General features: G+C 39.7%; 1 protein-coding gene across 1 annotated transcript in view; it reads right to left on the bottom strand.

Moving 5' to 3' along the window:
- LOC105924182 overlaps positions 1-19711 on the bottom strand; it is a 52979-nt gene that overhangs the window by 32723 nt on the left and 545 nt on the right. The window contains exons 2-3 of the mRNA XM_036138671.1: positions 10304-10648; positions 2899-2997 (exon numbers count right to left, since the gene is read on the bottom strand). Of these exons, the coding sequence (XP_035994564.1) occupies positions 2899-2997; positions 10304-10648 (444 nt within the window). The remainder of the gene's footprint in view (positions 1-2898; positions 2998-10303; positions 10649-19711) is intronic.

The raw sequence follows: 19711 nt of genomic DNA, 5'->3' as shown, positions 1-19711 counted from the left end.
GGTGATTGGTCTGTAGCTGAGCTGCTGTGCAGGTTAACCAATCAGATGTTAGACTTTATTTCTGCCAGAGAGAAGAAGTTAAAGTATTTCATGGTGTATTGTAGTACAGGAAATAAAAAGTAATTAAAATATTAAAAGGTGTAATTTCCTAATTAATGAAGCCATAAGCTTTTCTTTTACGCGATTCTTTTCCCCTCTGTAATCCACTTCTTGGCAAAAATAACCAAACAGGATCCTCTCCGATAGATTCAACTATTTATTTCAATAATATAAACGATACAGGAATGAACTATCCAGCAAAAATAAAACAATAAAACAAGATTAGGAAAAATGTGAACGAGGTCAAAAAACTGTGTGGCTCCACTCCAATTGCCTGACTAACCTGAAGCCGAAGCCACACCCCTAATACTCCAGAAACCCACTAATGCGCAACTAAATATGAACATTTGTTTCTTACACATAAGAACCTTTTACTTTCTTGTATATCAATTTTAACTTATGAATAATCCTTTTTATCGTAACTTAAACAGAATTTAGGCTCCTACAAAAGGTAACTGATTAGAATTATATTCGAATTCTTTACTTAAATTCAATAAATTTTTTTTCCAATTGTGGATTTTGTCACTTATAGGCTCCAACAGCAGAAATATTGCCTCAAAAGTCCTAAAAGATGGTATAAAACAGAGAGAAGGGGACATGAAACTTTTCTTCAGCAGGGACAGGGTAGCTGGTCAGAGATGGTGGAAGATGGATGGAGCTGAAAACAGGAAAATCCTGGAAGGAAACCTGTTAGAGGCTGAAAAAGACTTGAGACTGAGGTGGAGGTTCATGTTCCAGCAGAACTACGACCCTAAACATAAAGCCAGAGCTAATATGGGATGGTTTACATCAAACCATGTTCATGTTAGGATGGCCTAGTCAAAGTTTAGATCTAAACCCAGCTTGGTAAAATAGCTGCTTACAGACACTGACCATTTATTGTGACTGAACTGGTGTTGGAGAGAAGAATGGGAAACATTTCAGTCTTTAAATGAGCCAATCTGGTAGAAAAATATCCATAAAATATTTATTGGAGTGATATCAGTGAAAGATGAATACTAACACAATAAAACAATATTTCTCAATTAGATGCATTTCTTTGGGCTGTTGTGTTGCATAAAATAAAAATATAGCTATAGTGAGTTCTGTTTATCTGCTCCCTTATTCAGGCGTTGCCACAACAAGTCATTATAACTTAAACACAGACTTGGTGGAGTTTTTACACTGGAGACTGTTCCCAAGGCAACCAGGATTAAAGCCTGGGTCCACTGCAGAGACTTAGACTTAGCTCGCTATAATATCACTGAGGGACTAAAACAGAATAGAAATAACTTTACTGTCCCACAGTGGGGAAATTCAGAGTTCAAGTACAAATTGTTACAGCACGCCCACCGCAGCACCACTGGTTCTGTGTCGTTAAATAAAATACCATGAAATACATCTACTAACTCTTCTATTGATTTTAATTGAGACATTTTGCTACCGGTGGAGGGACATTGAACGTAGTGATTCATGTTTTAAATGCTGGCCACTGATAAAAGCCTCTGGCTCAGAGGGGAGAGGAGCAGTAGTAAAAGCGTTGAGGTACAGAAACACAGTACATATTGTTCAGAAACAATTCAGAATAAATAAAAAAAGAAACTTATAAACAGACTAGGTGGGGTTTTAGACTGCATCTGGTTAGCGGATCTGTTTTCTGATCCAACGTGCAGCCATGACTGGTTCTGATAAAATGCTTTATCTGGCAGCTGCTGTTACCCCTTACCTCCTGCGTACAGTACCAGACTGTAGCAGCTTATTTTCACCACTGGATAAGACCAACATTATTTATAAATGATCACTCTACCTGCTTCTCTGTTAACCCAAACAGCATCAGGAAAAATTGCTGATGGCCACAAGCTGTGTAAAAAGCTGAAACAGCTCCGTAGAAGGCGGTATTTAGCCTGAGCTCTGGATGGACAGCTCTGTGAACGAATCATCTGCAGCCCATGTGGCCCAATGTTATTTTTATGCAAGAGAAATACCGTGCGGGTCATTTGAAGTCAGGGAAATGTGTGTGTCAGTTGGTCATTGCATGAGGATTGAGAACTCTATGCATACAGCTAATGGGATGGGGGTGGGGGTGGGGGGGGGGGTGTAAAGGGGGACCAGCCTGGGGTCTCTGGACTCCTGCAGGATGGTAGTTTGGCTCTCAGGTCAGTTTTCTGCTGTGCAGCTTAGACAGACCACCACTGATTTAATCATGATTTTAGTTTCACAGAAAGCAGACTTAACTCAGTTTGGTTATGAGAACCATGGTTGAAAAGCAATGTCTCACTTTCATTTGTTCATTTTCATAGAATTTTTATTCATTATTACTTTTGTCAGATACAAGTTATTTCAGTGACCATTGTGGGTTTTTCTTTCACTAAATAAGGGGAACCAACAATTTTGTCCACATGTGTAGTTATAATGTAACAAAATGTAAAACGTTAAAGGGGGTTATCTTTGCAAATTATTATTATGGGATTAATGTGGGTTCAGGTTCTGAACACAGAAACACTCAAAGGTCAGCATGTTGGACAATCTAGCCCATAATTGTAAATGACTGTGTAACCATAGCAACCCTGAAGCATCACTGCCCAGTGTTGTAGTCAAGTCACTATGCCTCGAGTCCGAGTCCAAGTTCGAGTCATCAGTGCTCAAGTCCAAGTCAATCACGAGTCTCTAAATTTAGCTAATGACTCAGACTCGAGTTTGAGTCTCGGACTCGAGTACTACAACACTGTCACTACCGGAAATGTTCACAATCTGTCTAGGAAAACTCAAAACCTCAGCATGTTAGACATCAGCATTAAAACTGCTGTAAAAGGAACTTACCTGATATTAAATATTGTCTGAAATGAAATAAAAGGCCTCCAGAAACAGCAAGAAGAACCAGCAGAACCAGCAGAACTACGGCCCAGGTTGGAAAGATTTCTATGGAAAAACATAAGATAAACCAGTGACATATTAGACATTCATTAGTAGTTTTAATGTTATTAATATAGCTGGAATTTACATGGATCACCAACTTTTGTTCAAATAGTTGCATTTTAGGAACTCAGTTTAATTCTGGTTATTTATTTGGTGTTGACTGAAAACAAATGTGTTTAAAGGCAAATTTATATATTTTTTTAAATTAATGTTCACATAACCTCATATACTTAGAATATAAATAAATAAGAACACATCACATCCACATATAGACCATATTCCATAGATTAGAATCAGTTATAATGTGGCTTATTTTCAGAATAAAATAACCTATTGAATAGAACAACCTTTAAGCAGAAATTATACACAGTTTGCATTAAAACCAGTATTAAAATGTTCAAGGTCAATTGCTGTACATTCAGACATTGTGAATGCTGATAGATGTTTAGGCAGTGGCCCATAGGGGGCGCTCGGGCGCTGCCCTCCCTAGATGTGGAGGGGAAAAGTCAAAATATTTTTAGATTTCAAAAGTATTATTATTAATTAATAGTATGTGGCTACATGTAATATGAGTTATTAAAACACTTCTACTAATTGACTCTACCAATTGACTCTCATTTAACAGTCCATTTCCACTGACAGAACGTAGCATTTCTCCCATAGGGCTGTCACTCAAGGAGCCCCACAAGTGTAGCGAAATAACCAATCATATAATGTTGCTAGGGAAAATGTATAAATAGCCATTCATCGCCAAAATGAATGGCTTTGGGGCTACTGGAATCATTACCCTTGCTGCACATTGATATAGGTAGATGGCAAGCTGTTTTAACATAAAGTAATGTAGCTAGCAGTCAGTCAGGCAGTGACGTAGAGATTACAGCGGCGACGACGACGACAGAGAGACACACACACATTTTGTCATGTGGTAAGTGAGTTTGAATATTGGGCTATATGTTGAAAGGATTTTGGAAGGTGCTGTGAACATTGTATCAGGTACATAATTTTGTCAGCTGAAAATTTTTTTCAGATTTTGAAATTCTGTTGTGCTTCTGTTGTGTTGAGAAACCCATTGTGTTATTGTGAAACTGTTTGGCTGACGTACATACAGTACAGTATGGTGTATGCCTACTTTGGTGAAAAATAGTGAATTTTAGTGTTGTATTTAATAATGTTCCTTTCCAAAATAAGACATAATATAGCTGTAAATGGTTGAATGTATCTGTAAGCTGCTGATTCTGAGAAGGGAATTAAATGCTTATTGTGGAATCGTAGTAATTTTCCAACTTTTAATTTGGTGGCATGTTGATGGCATGTACTGGGTTAGGCAGGGAAATCACCAAGATTTTATTTCAGGTGAAAAAAAATCTTGGTGCTGCACCGTTTTCCTCTCTCCCTCTAACCTCCTGTCCTCTGACAGCCCAAGACACGCCCTGGCCACGCCCCCAACCACATGCACTCACCTGATTTGTCCGCAGTTCAAGATGGCTCCCAGCTGCAGTTTCAAAAATGTCAGTGTCTCAACAGACAAGAGACAGAGACAACCGTGACCAGACAGGCTTTAAAAATAATTAATCCGAGGCTGTTTAACCCCTCAGGCTATGTTTTTTGAGGTATTTTTGCTGGATAGATTTTTCTTTCACGGCTCCTTTAAATATAAGCCAAACAATAAATAATACATCCACTTCTCTGCTCCTGCCCTGCCGACATGTCACCTGAAGCTGATGACGTCACAGATACAAAATCTCCTGTAAGTTTTAGAATTATTCAAAAAACTAAAATTAACCAAAACTAATCACAGTGCTCCTTTAAAGAAGTTAAAATAAATATAAATATATTTGTCCAGTGAAAGCAACAAATGAAAACCTGTTCCTGCTTCTGCTGTGTGCCAGATTTCCATCTCCTGGGGCCTGTTTCAATAAGGAGGTTCAACCAACTCTGAGTTAAAACTTGAACTCTGAGTTAACTTAGCCTGAGATGGGAAACTTTGAGTTTTGGGTTTCAGAACAGCTGAAATTAGTTAGTTCAATCAACTCTGAGTTCACTGACTCTGAGTTAAGCGTGTGCACCACAACTATAAAAAGCCATTATCAATGGAGCGCAGATATTACGAGTCACCATGGCAACAGCGTCAGACAAAAAAAGGTGTGCATATTTCTCACCAGCAGAACTGGATGTGCTTATGCAAGCATATGCAGAATTTGAGCATGTATTTTAAAAAAAAAAGCAACACGGCTGCAGCGGCGAAGGAGAGAGAGTTAGCTTGGGTGAAAATAGCTGCTCGAGTCAGTGCGTAAGTTTACATTTTAATTACTTTTATACAGTGTTGGGTGTAATGAATTAAGTTACTAAGTCATCTAAATACTGTAATTAAATTAAAGACTATAAAACAATAGTGGATTTAATATCAACTTTTAAAAGGTATATTTTTAATTTAACTTTTTCTCCCTCTATAATACACTTTGGTCAATTTATGATTAATTCATGCAATTGAATATTGTTTTAATTTAAAAACATTAGAAGTGCAGTTTCTTGTCTCTCCTTGTATTGTTCAAGTGGTTGAGGTTGATTTGGGATTTAGAAAGTAATTAATAAGTAAATAAAACAAATTAGTAAGTAGACCAATACTTTCTCGAGACAGTAATTATTACATTAATCTAATTAGACTTGTTGAAGATAAAATTTGTAGTTAGTAATGAAGAACTATTTTAGAGTAACTTACACAACTGTTATAATATCAGAGGTGAAACTGGAAGAACAGTATTTTATTAAACCTAATTTAATTTTCATGGATAGGTGCAATCCTGCAGGCATCAAAAGAACATGGCAGCAGCTGAAAATGAAATATAAAAACATACTTCAAGCAGGTAAGCCTTGAGCACATCATAGGAGTAGAGTAGCTACCTGGCTTTACAAACATTTGACATATTAAATGACTAAATGGCATTCAGTGTAGCATTTTTGACATATGTCTAAATGTTCATTCTCATTTGACTTCTACTCAGCCAACAGACAGAAGGCAGAGGCTCGTAAAACAGGGGGAGGACCTGCACCACCACTCCTGACAAATGCAAAAGAGATGGCCCTGAGCCTAAATGCTGGAAGGCCAATGGCTGAGGGAATAGGGGGTTTTCACCGACGTCACTGGCCAACTTCCGGTCCGCCATATTGGGTGGTACACTTCCTTATCTCTAGTTGTCGTACACGTATTATCGTATCGCGAATTGATAAGTACGCCAGCACGCTAGAGCGACCAGATAAGGACGTATATCTGAGGAAATGTTCCGTGATCGACCATATGGACCCCTATGCCCTCCACGGTGCCTTGTTTAGCACTAATCCAGATGATTGGCCAAATGTAGAGCACGGCGACATAGTGCATTACCTGGTGTTCGGTGAAAACCCTCTGCACACTCTTGAGGAAATGAGAGCTTACAAGGACCTAGAGGCTCACAACCAGTTCACATCTGGTTATGTACATCAAGGAAATCGCCATCATACGTGGACGGGTGAGTTTTAATAAGATGGTAAAAATGTAAACAATCCGACGCAAATGTGTCGCATGCTTCTGCGGTGGCTGACGGCCGGCGGCCGGCGGTGCGCAAAGGCGCTTGGCTGCAGGGCCGATCGACGCCGCTCGCGGCTTTAATTATTTAAGCAGAACAATGACCAGTGCAAAATTAAGTTGTATTTACCGTATTGGCGCCGGTAGGAGCTGCAGATCATAAAGCCAGCAAACAGTGGGAACACAGTAACTCGTTCAAAGGTAAGCTGCGCTCAGACGGGCTCTGGCACATGCTAACCGTTAGCGCTAACAACCACTCACGCATGTAATGTACTTTTAACTAGCTGCTATGTGTTTCAAAGGTTTAGAACACACTCTCATTGACATCGGGATACTGTGGAAAATTATGTTCGGTCGACTTACAGCCGCGATCCAAGCGAGCCGACGACTCTTTGTTATCACTAACAGTTGTTCTCCGTGGTTGCGCCTCCTGGCAGGAAAGCGGTGGAAAGTTAACCCATTTTCTACAGCTGTTACAGCCCACAACACAGCAACGGTTTACCATGGTTGAAATCAAGTTAAGGTGAAATTAATCAAATTAAAACACGGCTGAGAGAGGGAGTACAGTACGCGGTAGTAATAGGCAGTAGAGGGGGCGGAGGCAGTCAACATGGCAGCCGCGGAAAGTAATAAGTCATAACGCCCAAGCCCTATTATTAATATATTCTTCTTACATGTTTTAAATACTTAACAGTTAATTACCTGTGACAAAGTGAGCACCGCAGACTCTGGCGTATTCCAGCTTAACACCGTCCAAATCGGACCTGGATATCCGTGTCAGCCATAGGTGACGGCGTTGTTCAGATAGCTGTTTTGTTTTTTCACATTGATTCACTATTACGGCTGGTAGGCGATAGAAAGAGCGTTGATCTCCACCTCCACGGGCCGTGCAACCAACCATTAAACACGTTTTCCCCATTGTTCACTTCCAATACTGCCTAAGGCGTCATACAATGCAGGTCAACGGTGCGAAACGACTGCCACCCAATATGGCGGACGCGCTGAGTAGTCACGTGAGCGTGACGTCAGCTGAAAACCCCCTGGAGGGACTTCATCAGAGCCAGTCACTCCAGAAGATTTAAGTGCCTTCATAAAATGTAAGAGGTCTACCTACAGTGTTATTTTTTTATATAGACTGAATGTGATATTTCCATTTATATTACTTTGGGTTGGGTTTTTTGTTGGTCCCAACAGATTCAGATGGTAATATCTGCCTCTTGGAGCCTCCTGTCCCAACAGTACCCCATACAGTTGTCAGTAGCCTACTCCATACACCATCAATTATGATAAATAGTATTATAAAGTGTACTCTATGAAATGCTTATCTTCACAGGATGATGGGGATGAAGAAACCGTTTCTGCTGCCACAGACAGGCCTACAGAGGTAATTTTAATATTATATGTCTACACATTAAACAATCTACACATTCACATTTATATGTGGAGTAGCCTACAGGATCCAAGTTTATATCTATAAATGGTCATTCTTATCTCTACCCCCCAGAGTTATGGAAGAACGGCAGGAGGAAAGTCCATCAACTTCTGGTGCACAGATGGACACAGTTCAGTGATTTACAGTAAATGTCACAGTTTCATTCTGAATTTTAGACTACATTCATGATGTAACTCTAATCTAATGTATTTTCAGTTGCCAGTTAAGGAGTTATATAGACTTCTTCTTATTAAAAAGATAGAAAAAAACAGCAAAGAACTTGTATACTTGGACCGCCAGATCCAAAAGGCAGATCTGGAAATCAACATTCTGAAACTAAAGTGAGAGGTGAGTGTATGGTCACAGGTGAATTCTAGGAAGTATTGAAACTATTTTAAAATCTTTTTTTTTGTTTTCTTTTTTTTTTAGCAGATGAACAACACCATATAAATTGCTGTGATAGGATAGGGATATGACAAAAAATCCACTCTGGGCCTCAAAATCCTTTCCCGACGTAAATGTAACTCCCTACAAAGTAATACAACCTCTTCGTCAACAGGATCATCCATAAAAGGTCATGTCATTTCATTCCCTTTGATGCGCTCTGCGTGACTGAAATGTGCGCAATTAATATGTCCCCAAAAAATCAATGAGGTGTTTAAACACCACTTCCTCTTTAAAAAAAGGAGAGGAGACCAAAATAAACTCTGGGTTTTCTGAAGAAAACCTGCTCCCGACCAGGTTAGGTTCACAGAGTAAATTGCCATGGTAATGGACTCTGAGTATAAGTTACCTCTCTTTCAGAAATGGGCTTGACTTACTCTGCTTTCTCAGGTTTAACTTACCTCCCTTTCTGAAACAGAAAACCCAGAGTTTCCCTCATTTCAGGGTTAACATACTCAGAGTTTTTACTTAACCTCCTTTCTGAAACAGGCCCCTGATCTATAAGTCTATTTTTTTGTATGTTTTGTTTGTGGTGTTGTGATATTGCTGGTGTATTGTAGAATTTAAATCGTGTATGGGTTCATACGTATTTTCTGTTTATTCACACAGCTCTTGCTGTGGGGCAATTTGTGTTGGAGCCTGCCTACTTGGGAGGAAACAAGGACATTTTTTTGTGGTAAAGGGATTTATGTTTATTTTTGAATGGACATTTAAAAAAATACAAAAAACTGTGGAACAAACATTTCTGTTGTTGGTGTTATGTGTAAACAATTGTTTGTCATTCATTGTACTTAAGGGTCTACACCTTGAAGAGTATGGTCCTTGTGTGACTGGTAAAAAAACAAACAAAACTTAAAATCCTACTTGTCAGGAGGGATACCTGACTGGCAACCCTATAGGTATAAAAAACCCACCTACAAACCTAGAAAGAAAGATCAATCAAAACTGTCAGACTTTTTCCTGCTTTTTGCAGTATTATCCTATCTGTGATGTTATGTGGTGTATCACTTGATTGCTGAGTTGTTGCCTGTTATCCCCAGTCACTTCTACTTTGTTATAACACCACTAACAGTTAACAGAAGTATTTACTTGTGAGGATATGTCACGACTAGACTAGGCAAGAACATGGAAAAAAGTTATTTTTTGGTCTGTCTATTCATAGCTGCCAAAGTCTAGCTCACTACTATACAAATTACACCTGTTTTAAGATTAAGATTAAGAAGATCACACCAGAATGTCAGATGCTGTTCTGCCCGCCCTGTCTGGGTTGGTCCTGAACTTTAGGCCACCCTTTTTGGGTTATTTTTATTTTTTGGGCATCTAGAATAAGTCCTTGAGAAGGGGATTGTGTCATGACATCTGCTTATGGTTCATGTTTTTGGGGAATTGGCTGTTTCTCCCCACAGCCACAGTGAAGGGCTGTACGATTTTGCCAAACATTATTACAATTAATTTCAACCATAATTGCGATTTTGATTTAATTTTGACTTTTCTCTGCATTGAAAACAAGCAACTAATGGACATGTCTTATCCATTGTTACATTGCCAAAAATTGCAGACCTCTACTATTTGGAAATTGTGTCTATTAAAGTTGTGATTATTTTGCAAATGTGATTAATTGTAAAGCCCTACTTGAAATGTTCCAACTCTGGGAGCCGCTTTCAAAGGTTTCTGGTTTCGCTTCATTTGGGTGAGAAACCCAAACAGATTAAAAAGTTGTTGGATACAATCAAACCTGCCCTCATGTGAACAGGGCATGTTTCACAGATAAGATTGAAGATATTCTCTCTTTATTATGATAACACCTGGATTCAGTAATTGGGTGGCAAATCTAAATATACTGTGTGTGTGTTTACTCTGAGGTAGCCGACCTTTGACTTGCAGCTGAACGTCCGACAGCACAGTTTCTTGTTTATCATCAATGATGCTGCAGCTGTAGATCCCGCTGTCAGACAGTTGTGGTTCTTTCAGAATGAGGCTGAAGTCACCAGTGTCCAGAGCAAAAGGACTCATTGATGTTCGTCCTCTGAAAAGCTGATTTTGTTCATGTAGCTCGTCTCCTTCTCGCCGTTGGTGGACAGTATCAGGACTGAGACCACAGCGGCCCCATTTCACTGTGACAATTTCCACTAATTCTTTGCTATACTGGCAAGGCAACACAATAGATTCTTCTCCCTTATAAACCTTGACTGTCGTAGTCAAAGACTCCTGAGAGGCTGGGAGGACAAACAAGAGACGTGATTTAATTCAGTATCATATAAAAAATACATCAGGGTTTATACAGGAATGAATAACTGTAATTTAATGCTTTTTTATTCAATTCAATTCAATTCAATTTTATTTATATAGCGCCAAATCATGAAACATGTCATCTCAAGGCACTTTACAAAGTCAAGTTCAATCATATTATACAGATTGGGTCAGATTATACAGATTGGTCAAAAATGTCCTATATAAGGAAACCAGTTGATTGCATCAAAGTCCCGACAAGCAGCATTCACTCCTGGGGAAGCGTAGAGCCACAGGAAGAGTCATCTGCATTGTACATGGCTTTGCTGCAATCCCTCATACTGAGCAAGCATGAAGCGACAGTGGGAAGAAAAACCACCCATTAACGGGAAGGAAAAACCTCCGGCAGAACCGGGCTCAGTATGAACGGTCATCTGCCTCGACCGACTGGGGTTACAGAAGACAGAACAGAGACACAACAAGAGAAACAAAAAAGCACAGAAGCACACATTGATCTAGTAATCTGTTCTACATTAGATGGTAGTAGCGGGTGAGCCGTCTTCTCTGGATGATGTCACAGTTAACAGAACGCCAGACCAGGTGTACCTACTATGAAGAAAAAGAGAGAGAGCAAAAAGTTAAAAGCTGAAATGACGACAGTCATTTCAATGTAATACAATGCAAAACTGGAGAACAGTAGACTGAAGAACAGTAGAAATCAGTAGAGTGAGAAAATTAGACCCTGATGTCCTCCAGCAGCCTAGGCCTATCACAGCACAACTATAGAGATAGCTCAGGGTATGAGCCACTCTAACTATAAGCTTTGTCAAAAAGGAAAGTTTTAACATTAGTCTTAAAAATAGATAGGGTGTCTGCCTCACGGACCAAAACTGGGAGTTGGTTCCACAGGAGAGGAGCCTGATAGCTAAAGGATCTGCCTCCCATTCTACTTTTAGAGACTCTAGGAACCACCAGCAGACCTGCAGTCTGAGAGCGAAGTGCTCTGTTAGGAACATACGGGGTAATCAGAGCTCTGATATATGATGGAGCTTGATTATTAAGGGCTTTATACGTTAGAAGGAGAATTTTAAAATCTATTCTTGATTTAACAGGAAGCCAATGAAGGGAAGCTAAAATTGGAGACATATGATCCCTCTTGTTGATTTTCATCAGAACTCTTGCCGCAGCATTTTGAATCAGCTGAAGACTTCGAACTGCATTTTGTGGACTTCCTGATAGTAAAGAATTACAATAGTCCAGCCTTGAAGTAACAAATGCATGGACTAGTTTTTCAGCATCACTCCTGGACCGAATGTTTCTAATTTTGGCGATATTCCAGAGGTGAAAAAAGGAAACTCTGGAAACCTGTTTAATATGGGATTTAAATTACATGTCTTGGTCGAAAACAACACCAAGATTTTTAACTTTATTACCAGAGGCCAAGTTAATGCCATCCAGATTAAGGGATTGATTAAGAACTTTATTTTTTGAAGACTCTGGCCCAAAGATTACAACTTCTGTCTTGTCAGAATTTAAATGCAGGAAATTTAAAGTCATCCAGCTTTTGATGTCATCAAGACATGACTGCAGTCGAAGTAACTGATTGGATTCATCAGGATTTATGGATAAATATAGCTGAGTGTCATCAGCATAACAGTGGAAATTAATCCCATGCTGTCTGATAATTTTGCCAATAGGAAGCATATATATAGTAAATAGAATTGGTCCAAGGACTGAACCCTGTGGTACTCCACAAGTGACCCTAGAGTTTGAGGAAGATTTATTATTAACATGAACAAACTGGAATCTGTCCGACAGATAAGATTTAAACCAGCCTAATGCTTTTCCCTTAATCCCTACAGTATGCTCAAGTCTTTGTAGGAGAATATTGTGATCAACTGTATCAAATGCAGCACTGAGATCTAACAGGACAAGTATAGACACAAGTCCATTATCTGAGGCCTGAGAATATCATTGGTGACCTTCACCAGAGCTGTTTCAGTGCTATGATGAGCTCTGAAGCCTGACTGAAACTCCTCAAGTAGGTCATTACTTTGTAAATGTTCACATAGTTGATTAGCAACTACTTTCTCAAGAATTTTAGATGAGAAAAGAAGATTAGATATAGGTCTGTAATTTACTAACTCATCTTGATCAAGAGATGGTTTCTTAAGTAAAGGTTTAATAACAGCTACTTTAAAAGCCTGTGGTACATATCCATTTATCAAGGATAGATTAATCATGTCTAAAATAGGACCACTGATCAGAGGGAATACCTCCTTAAACAACTTGGTTGGGATTGGGTCTAACATACAGGTAGAAGGTTTAGATGAAGCTAAAATTTTAGATAGCTCAGAAAGCTCTACTGCTTTTAAACAGTTCAGACACTGCGCAGGTTCTAAGGATTCCTCCAATGCTGCCTCACTTACTGAGGATAAGGTAATCATGTTTGGGAGGATGCCAATTATTTTATTTTTAATGGAATCAATTTTATTTATGAAGAATCCCATAAAATCATTACTGCTAAGAGCTAAGGGAATGGATGGATCAACAGAGCTGTGGCTCTGGGTAAGTTTGGCAACTGTACTGAAGAGAAATCTAGGATTATTCTTATTCTCCTCAATTAATGATGAAAAATATGCTGCTCTAACTCTGCGAAGGGTCTTGTTATACAACAATAGACTGTTCTTCCAGATTAAGTAGGATTCCTCTTGGTGTGTAGAGCGCCATTTTCTCTCCAATTTCCTAACATTGTGCTTCAAGGAACGCAGCTCTGAATTAAACCAAGGAGCCAGCTTCCTGTGAATAATCACCTTCTTTTTCAAGGGAGCTACATTGTCTAATGCAGAACACAATGACGAAGTCATACCGTTTACAAAGACATCTATTTGTGAATGCGGTACCGCGCACGTGACGTCACCGTCTCAAGAGCAACGCCCCTTTTGCCGCTTAGGTAGGGCATACAGGAGAGAACGCATACAGGAGAGAACACACGGATAACAGATATGACCGACTTTACAGCCATTAAACTTTCCCAAGACGATGTCCCAGGCGCACGGATTACTGGTCGCACTGTCGAAGAACACACCAACCTTCAGCTCAAACGATGGCTTGAGGTTCGATGGCTTAAAAAGACTGGAAAACTGGCCGAGTTGATGAACGGTAAGCTTTGTTTTTTTTTTTCCTGCGCGGCGATCATGGCAGCGTCGGCCGTTTTTTTTTTTTTTTGTTGTTGTTGTTTGCAATCACCGTCCAGGAATGGGTATATGTTTAGTGTTTGTCTCATTTGAAATGTTTTTGAGTAAGCCTGGTAGCAGGCTAACATGTTAGCGCCTGCTACCATGATAGCCTATATGCTGTCATGGTAGCAGGCGCTACTTTATTAACATGTCGGCCACCAAAATACTCTTACCTTGACTTGATGTCGCTGGAATTGGGTCAGGATGTTCTTTGGTTGTGCCCTTTCCTCCGACAAAATGCTTGCTACATATGTACTTGAATTTGGTAACTTTTTCCGGGTTGAACTGTTGTGTAGGCCGACCGCCCCGGTGTGCACATTTCTCCTTGGCAGTCTTGAAGAAAACATCCTTCATATGCGGTCGATCAGCGTAACTCGAGTCGCTGTTGCCCGTTCTATAGCAACAATTTTTAAAAACCATGGTCTTAGATTTGGAAAAAGCAGTCGTTTACCGAGTAAAACCTAGGCTAACGCACGTCTCTTACAGCGAAACAACAGCGGCTTTCTGGAGTTTGCCCCACTGCGTACCACGTGATGTGACGTCATCGTGACGTTGTGTTTCTAAAAATAGCTCGCGCGCGGTACCGCATTGGAAGAAACAACATTGCTGCCATCTACAGGGCATTTCTGCAATACGGAGGATATTAAAAAGGGGACAGACTCTTTAAGTTTTGATACAGCATTATCCGATAAAGATCTACTATAATGGAACCCTCTTTTGGGGGTGGAGAACTCAGTTAGATTAAACTCAAATGTTATTAAAAATGATCAGATAGGACAGGGTTGTGAGGAAATACTGTTAATTCTTCACAATCAATGCCATATGTCAGCACAAGGTCTAAAGCATGGAGCCAAGAGTGCGTCGGTTTATGCACATTTTGAGCAAAACCAATTGAATCTAGGATAGTTTTAAAGGCTACACTAAGGTTATCACATTCTGTGTCAACATGGATGTTAAAATCACCCACTATAATAGCCTTATCCGTATTTAACACCAAATCAGATAAGAAATCTGACAACTCATCCAAAAACTGAGTGTAAGGGCCTGGTGGACGATACAAAACAACAAACAGAAGAGGTTTTATTGCTTTGCAGTTTGGATGAGGGAAACTGAGGGTTAAATGTTCAAAAGAACTGTAGTTATTAATTGGCCTGGGACTAATTAATAAATCAGACTGAAAGATGGTTGCCACTCCTCCTCCTCTTCCCACAGATCTGGGAATGTGGAAATTTGAATAATTGGAGGGAGTTGACTCATTTATACTAACGTAGTCCTCTTGTAGCCAGGTTTCTGTGAGACAAAACAAATCAATCTGTTTATCAGAAATCAATTCGTTAACTAACAAAGTCTTTGGAGGGAGAGACCTTATATTTAATAGACCACATTTAATTGTTTTATTTTTAGGTTCAAGGTGAACCGTATTGATTTTTATTAGGTTTTTAAGATTTGTTCCTTTTAGATAAGTTTTTGATCTGTTAAGTTTTGGCCGTGGGAAAGACACCGTCTCAATAGGATAATGGATGGGTAACAGTACAGAAGCTGCAGAGAGGTGTGTTAAACTACGGCTCTGCTTCCTGGTCTGGACCCTGGGTTGTCAGCATTTAGGAGGACTAATAAATCCGGCCAGATTTCTAGAAAGAAGAGCTGCACCATCCAAAGTAGGATGGATGCCGTCTCTCCGGATCAGACCAGGTTTTTCCCAGAAAGTTCTCCAGTTATCAATGTAGCCCACGTCGTTTTCAGGACACCACCTAGACAACCAGCGGTTGAATGATGACATGCGGCTAAACATGTCATCACTGGTCAAATCAGGCAGGGGACCAGAGAAAATTACGGAGTCCGACATTGCTTTAGCAAACTCACACACCGAAGCAACACCAACTTTAGTGACCTCCGATCGGCGTGATCGGGTGTCATTACCGCCAGCGTGAATAACAATCTTACTGTATTTACGCTTATCCTTAGCCAGCAGTTTTAGGTAAGATTCTATGTCGCCCGTTCTGGCCCCTGGCAGGCATTTAACTATGGTCCCTGGTGTCTCTAGTGCCACGTTTCTGACTATTGAGCTCCCAATAATATATATATATATATATATATATATATATATATATATATATATATATATATATATATATATATATATATATATAGAGAGAGAGAGAGAGAGAGAGAGAGAGAGAGAGAGAGAGACAGAGACAGAGAGAGAGAGAGAGATTTTAAACTTGACAGTCAAGAAAGGACCTCAGTTAAGTTATGTTTATCATTTAAGGAACAAAGCAAAGATAAAATATATTCTTCCAAGGCAAATCTATGGAAACCCTACTCCAAACCTTCATTTCATCATGGCTGGATTAGTGTAATTCTCTTTATCTCTGAATCGGTCAGTCCTCACTCAGATGTCTGCAGCTGGTTCAAATGCTTCTGCACACCTTTTAATAGAAAAACATAAAAAGAGCACATTACCTCATCCTAGCCTCCCTACACTGGACACCTGTTTATCATAGAGCTCAGTTTAAAGAATTTCTCTATTGGGTCCCCCATTAGGCTGGTTTAAATCGTATCTATTGGAAAGATTCCAGTTTGTTCATGTTAATAATAAATCTTCTTCAAACTCTAGGGTCACCTGTGGAGTACCACAGGGTTCAGTCCTTGGACCAATTCTCTTTACTATATATATGCTTCCTATTGGCAAAATTATCAGACAGCATGGGATTAATTTCCACTGTTATGCTGATGATACTCAGCTATATTTATCCATAAATCCTGATGAATCCAATAAGTTACTTCGACTGCAGTCATGTCTTGATGACATCAAAAGCTGGATGACTTTAAATTTCCTGCATTTAAATTCTGACAAGACAGAAGTTGTAATCTTTGGGCCAGAGTCCTCAAAAAATAAACTTCTTAACCAATCACTTAATCTGGGTGGCATTAACCTGGCCTCTGGTAATAAAGTAAAAAATCTTGGTGTTATTTTTGACCATTTAAATTCCATATTAAACAGGTTTCCAGGGTTTCATTTTTTTCACCTCAGGAATATTGCCAAAATTAGAAACATTCTGTCCAGGGGTGATGCTGAAAAAACTAGTCCATGCATTTGTTACTTCAAGGCTGGACTATTGTAATTCTTTACTATCAGGAAGTCCACAAAATGCAGTTCAAAGTCTTCAGCTGATTCAAAATGCTGCAGCATAAGTTCTGATGAAAATCAACAAGCGGGATCATATTTCTCCAATTTTAGCTTCCCTTCATTGGCTTCCTGTTAAATCAAGAATAGAATTTAAAATTCTTCTTCTAACGTATAAAGCCCTTAATAATCAGGCTCCGTCATATATCAGAGCTCTGATTACCCCGTATATTCCAAACAGAGCACTTCGCTCTCAGACTGTATGTCTGCTGGTGGTTCCTAGAGTCTCTAAAAGTAGAATGGGAGGCAGATCCTTTAGCTATCAGGCTCCTCTCCTGTGGAACCAACTCCCAGTTTTGGTCCGTGAGGCAGACACCCTATCTATTTTTAAGACTAATCTTAAAACTTTCCTTTTTGACTGAGCTTATAGTTAGAGTGGTTCATGTTACTCTGAACTACCTCTATAGTTATGCTGATATAGGCTTAGGTTGCTGGAGGACATCAGGGTCTATTTTTCTCACTCTACTGATTTCTACTGTTCTTCAGTATTGCATCGCTTGTTGTCCTTTCAGCTTTTAACTTTTTGCTCTCTCTCGTTTTTCTTCATAGTAGGTACACCTGGTCTGACGTTCTGTTAACTGTGGCATCATCCAATGAAGACAGATCACCCGCTACTACCATCTAATGTAGAACAGATTACTGGATCAATGTGTGCTTCTGTGCTTTTTTGTCTCTCTTGTTGTGTCTCTGCTCTGTCTTCTGTAACCCCAGTCGGTCGAGGCAGATGACCGTTCATACTGAGCCCGGTCCTGCTGGAGGATTTTCCTTCCCGCTAATGGGTGGTTTTTCTTCCCGCTGTCGCTTCATGCTTGTTCAGTGTGAGGGATTGCTGCAAAGCCATGTACAATGCAGATGACTCTCCATGTGGCTCTACGCTTCTCCAGGAGTGAATGCTGCTTGTCGGGACTTTGATGCAATCAACTAGTTCCATTATATAGGACATTTTTGACCAATCTGTATAATATAAATAAGTTTGACTTTATAAAGTGTCTTGAGATGGCATGTTTCATGAATAGGCGCTATATAAATAAAATTGAATTGAATTGAAATATTTTCATAGGCTACTAAGTGAGGTGTGAAAATCCTGTTGTCTCTTTTTTAAAGATTTTTTCCAGCTTCTGGCAGGTGATGTAAAATTTTCTTTGGTTTATATTTTTGGAATTCCAACACTACATCCAGAATCAACAATTCATTACTTTACTGTAGGTTTTACAATATAGACCTAGATGAAAAGGCACATGGAAAGTCCTGAACTGAATGAGACAGAGAATCTGTAGAAAGAGATAAAGGATTTTCCATTTTCTAACATGTCTATCCCTGTTGGGGTCGCGAGAGGTGCTGGCACCTATCTCCAGCTGTCAATGGGTGAGAGGCGGGGTTCACCCTGGACAGGTCGCCAGTCTATCGTAGGGCAACACATAGACAAACAGGACAAACAACCATTCACGCACACACTCAAATCTAAGGAGAATTTGGAGAGACCAATTAACCTAACAGTCGTGTTTTTGGGTTGTGGGAGGAAGCTGGAGTACCCGTAGAAAACCCACTCATGCACAGGAAGAACATGCAAACTCCATGCAAAAAGACCCAGGGCAAGGGTAGGACTTGAACCCAGGACTTTCTTGGTGTCAAATATACCAGTTGAAACACCCAAAGAAATGTTAATCCTGTTGATTTCGATCCCCTGAAAATTAATGTTTAGCCCACATTTATGAACCTTGATTTTAAAATGGAATCCAAAAATGACCTCATTTAAGCCATTTCTATCATTTAAGGAACAAAGCACAGGTAAAACCAATTCTGTCAAGGAAACAATATAGTTACCACTCCAAGCCTTCATTTCATCATGGCAGGAAGGCAATTCTCTTTATCTCTGAATAAAACAGAAGCATAGAGGGAACAGGGCCTTCTCTATTGGGCCCCTAAGGGCAAGCCATACTCTGATTGGATGAAAAAAAACTCATTCGGTCAGATGAGTTTTTGAGCGTGGAAGGAGCAGGATGAGGCGCGTGTAGACACGGAACCGAGCACGAACAGAGAAGTTGAGCTGAGTTTATTAGAGTTGAGCGTGCACCAGACAGGTATTGAGCGCATGCGTGTGATGTTTTAAATGCTGAATATATGTCTCATTGCTCTCAAGTAAAAAATAACGGCATACAGAAACAGGTCCAGAGTCCAGTGAACCGCCATGAAAAGCGATCCAAGGTGTCTGGGACTTTAACATAAAACTAACGTTACTACAGCGGAAGAACGGTGTGTATTTAAAACTGTAATAAAAGTCCGTGTTGAGTCCCGTTCGCTTGAAAAATGTAAAAACAACCAACAGCTGTGGCGACATTTGGCCCGCCAGTCTGTGTTTCATTATGTAAAAGCCCAACATTCAGCTTAAAAACACCCAGTAATTATTTTAGTGATTGCAAAAAAGGAGGGTGACAATACAAGACGTGGTAACATTGGGTCAGTTAGGACTGGAATGCGTGTCTAAGTAAGTAGGTTTTAATAATTTTTTTAAACACATCTTCTGAGTCCGGATCGCAACTTAAGAGGAAGTTCGTTCCATAGACAAAGGAGCACCAGGTTTAAAAAAAGGTTTGAGGAATTGGAACCATTAAGAGGTTCCGTCT

Source organism: Fundulus heteroclitus, chromosome 7 (assembly GCF_011125445.2).
Source record: "Fundulus heteroclitus isolate FHET01 chromosome 7, MU-UCD_Fhet_4.1, whole genome shotgun sequence".
Taxonomy (NCBI): domain Eukaryota; kingdom Metazoa; phylum Chordata; class Actinopteri; order Cyprinodontiformes; family Fundulidae; genus Fundulus; species Fundulus heteroclitus.
The sequence above is the reverse complement of the archived record's forward strand: the minus strand, read 5'-3'. Positions and strand labels throughout refer to the sequence as shown.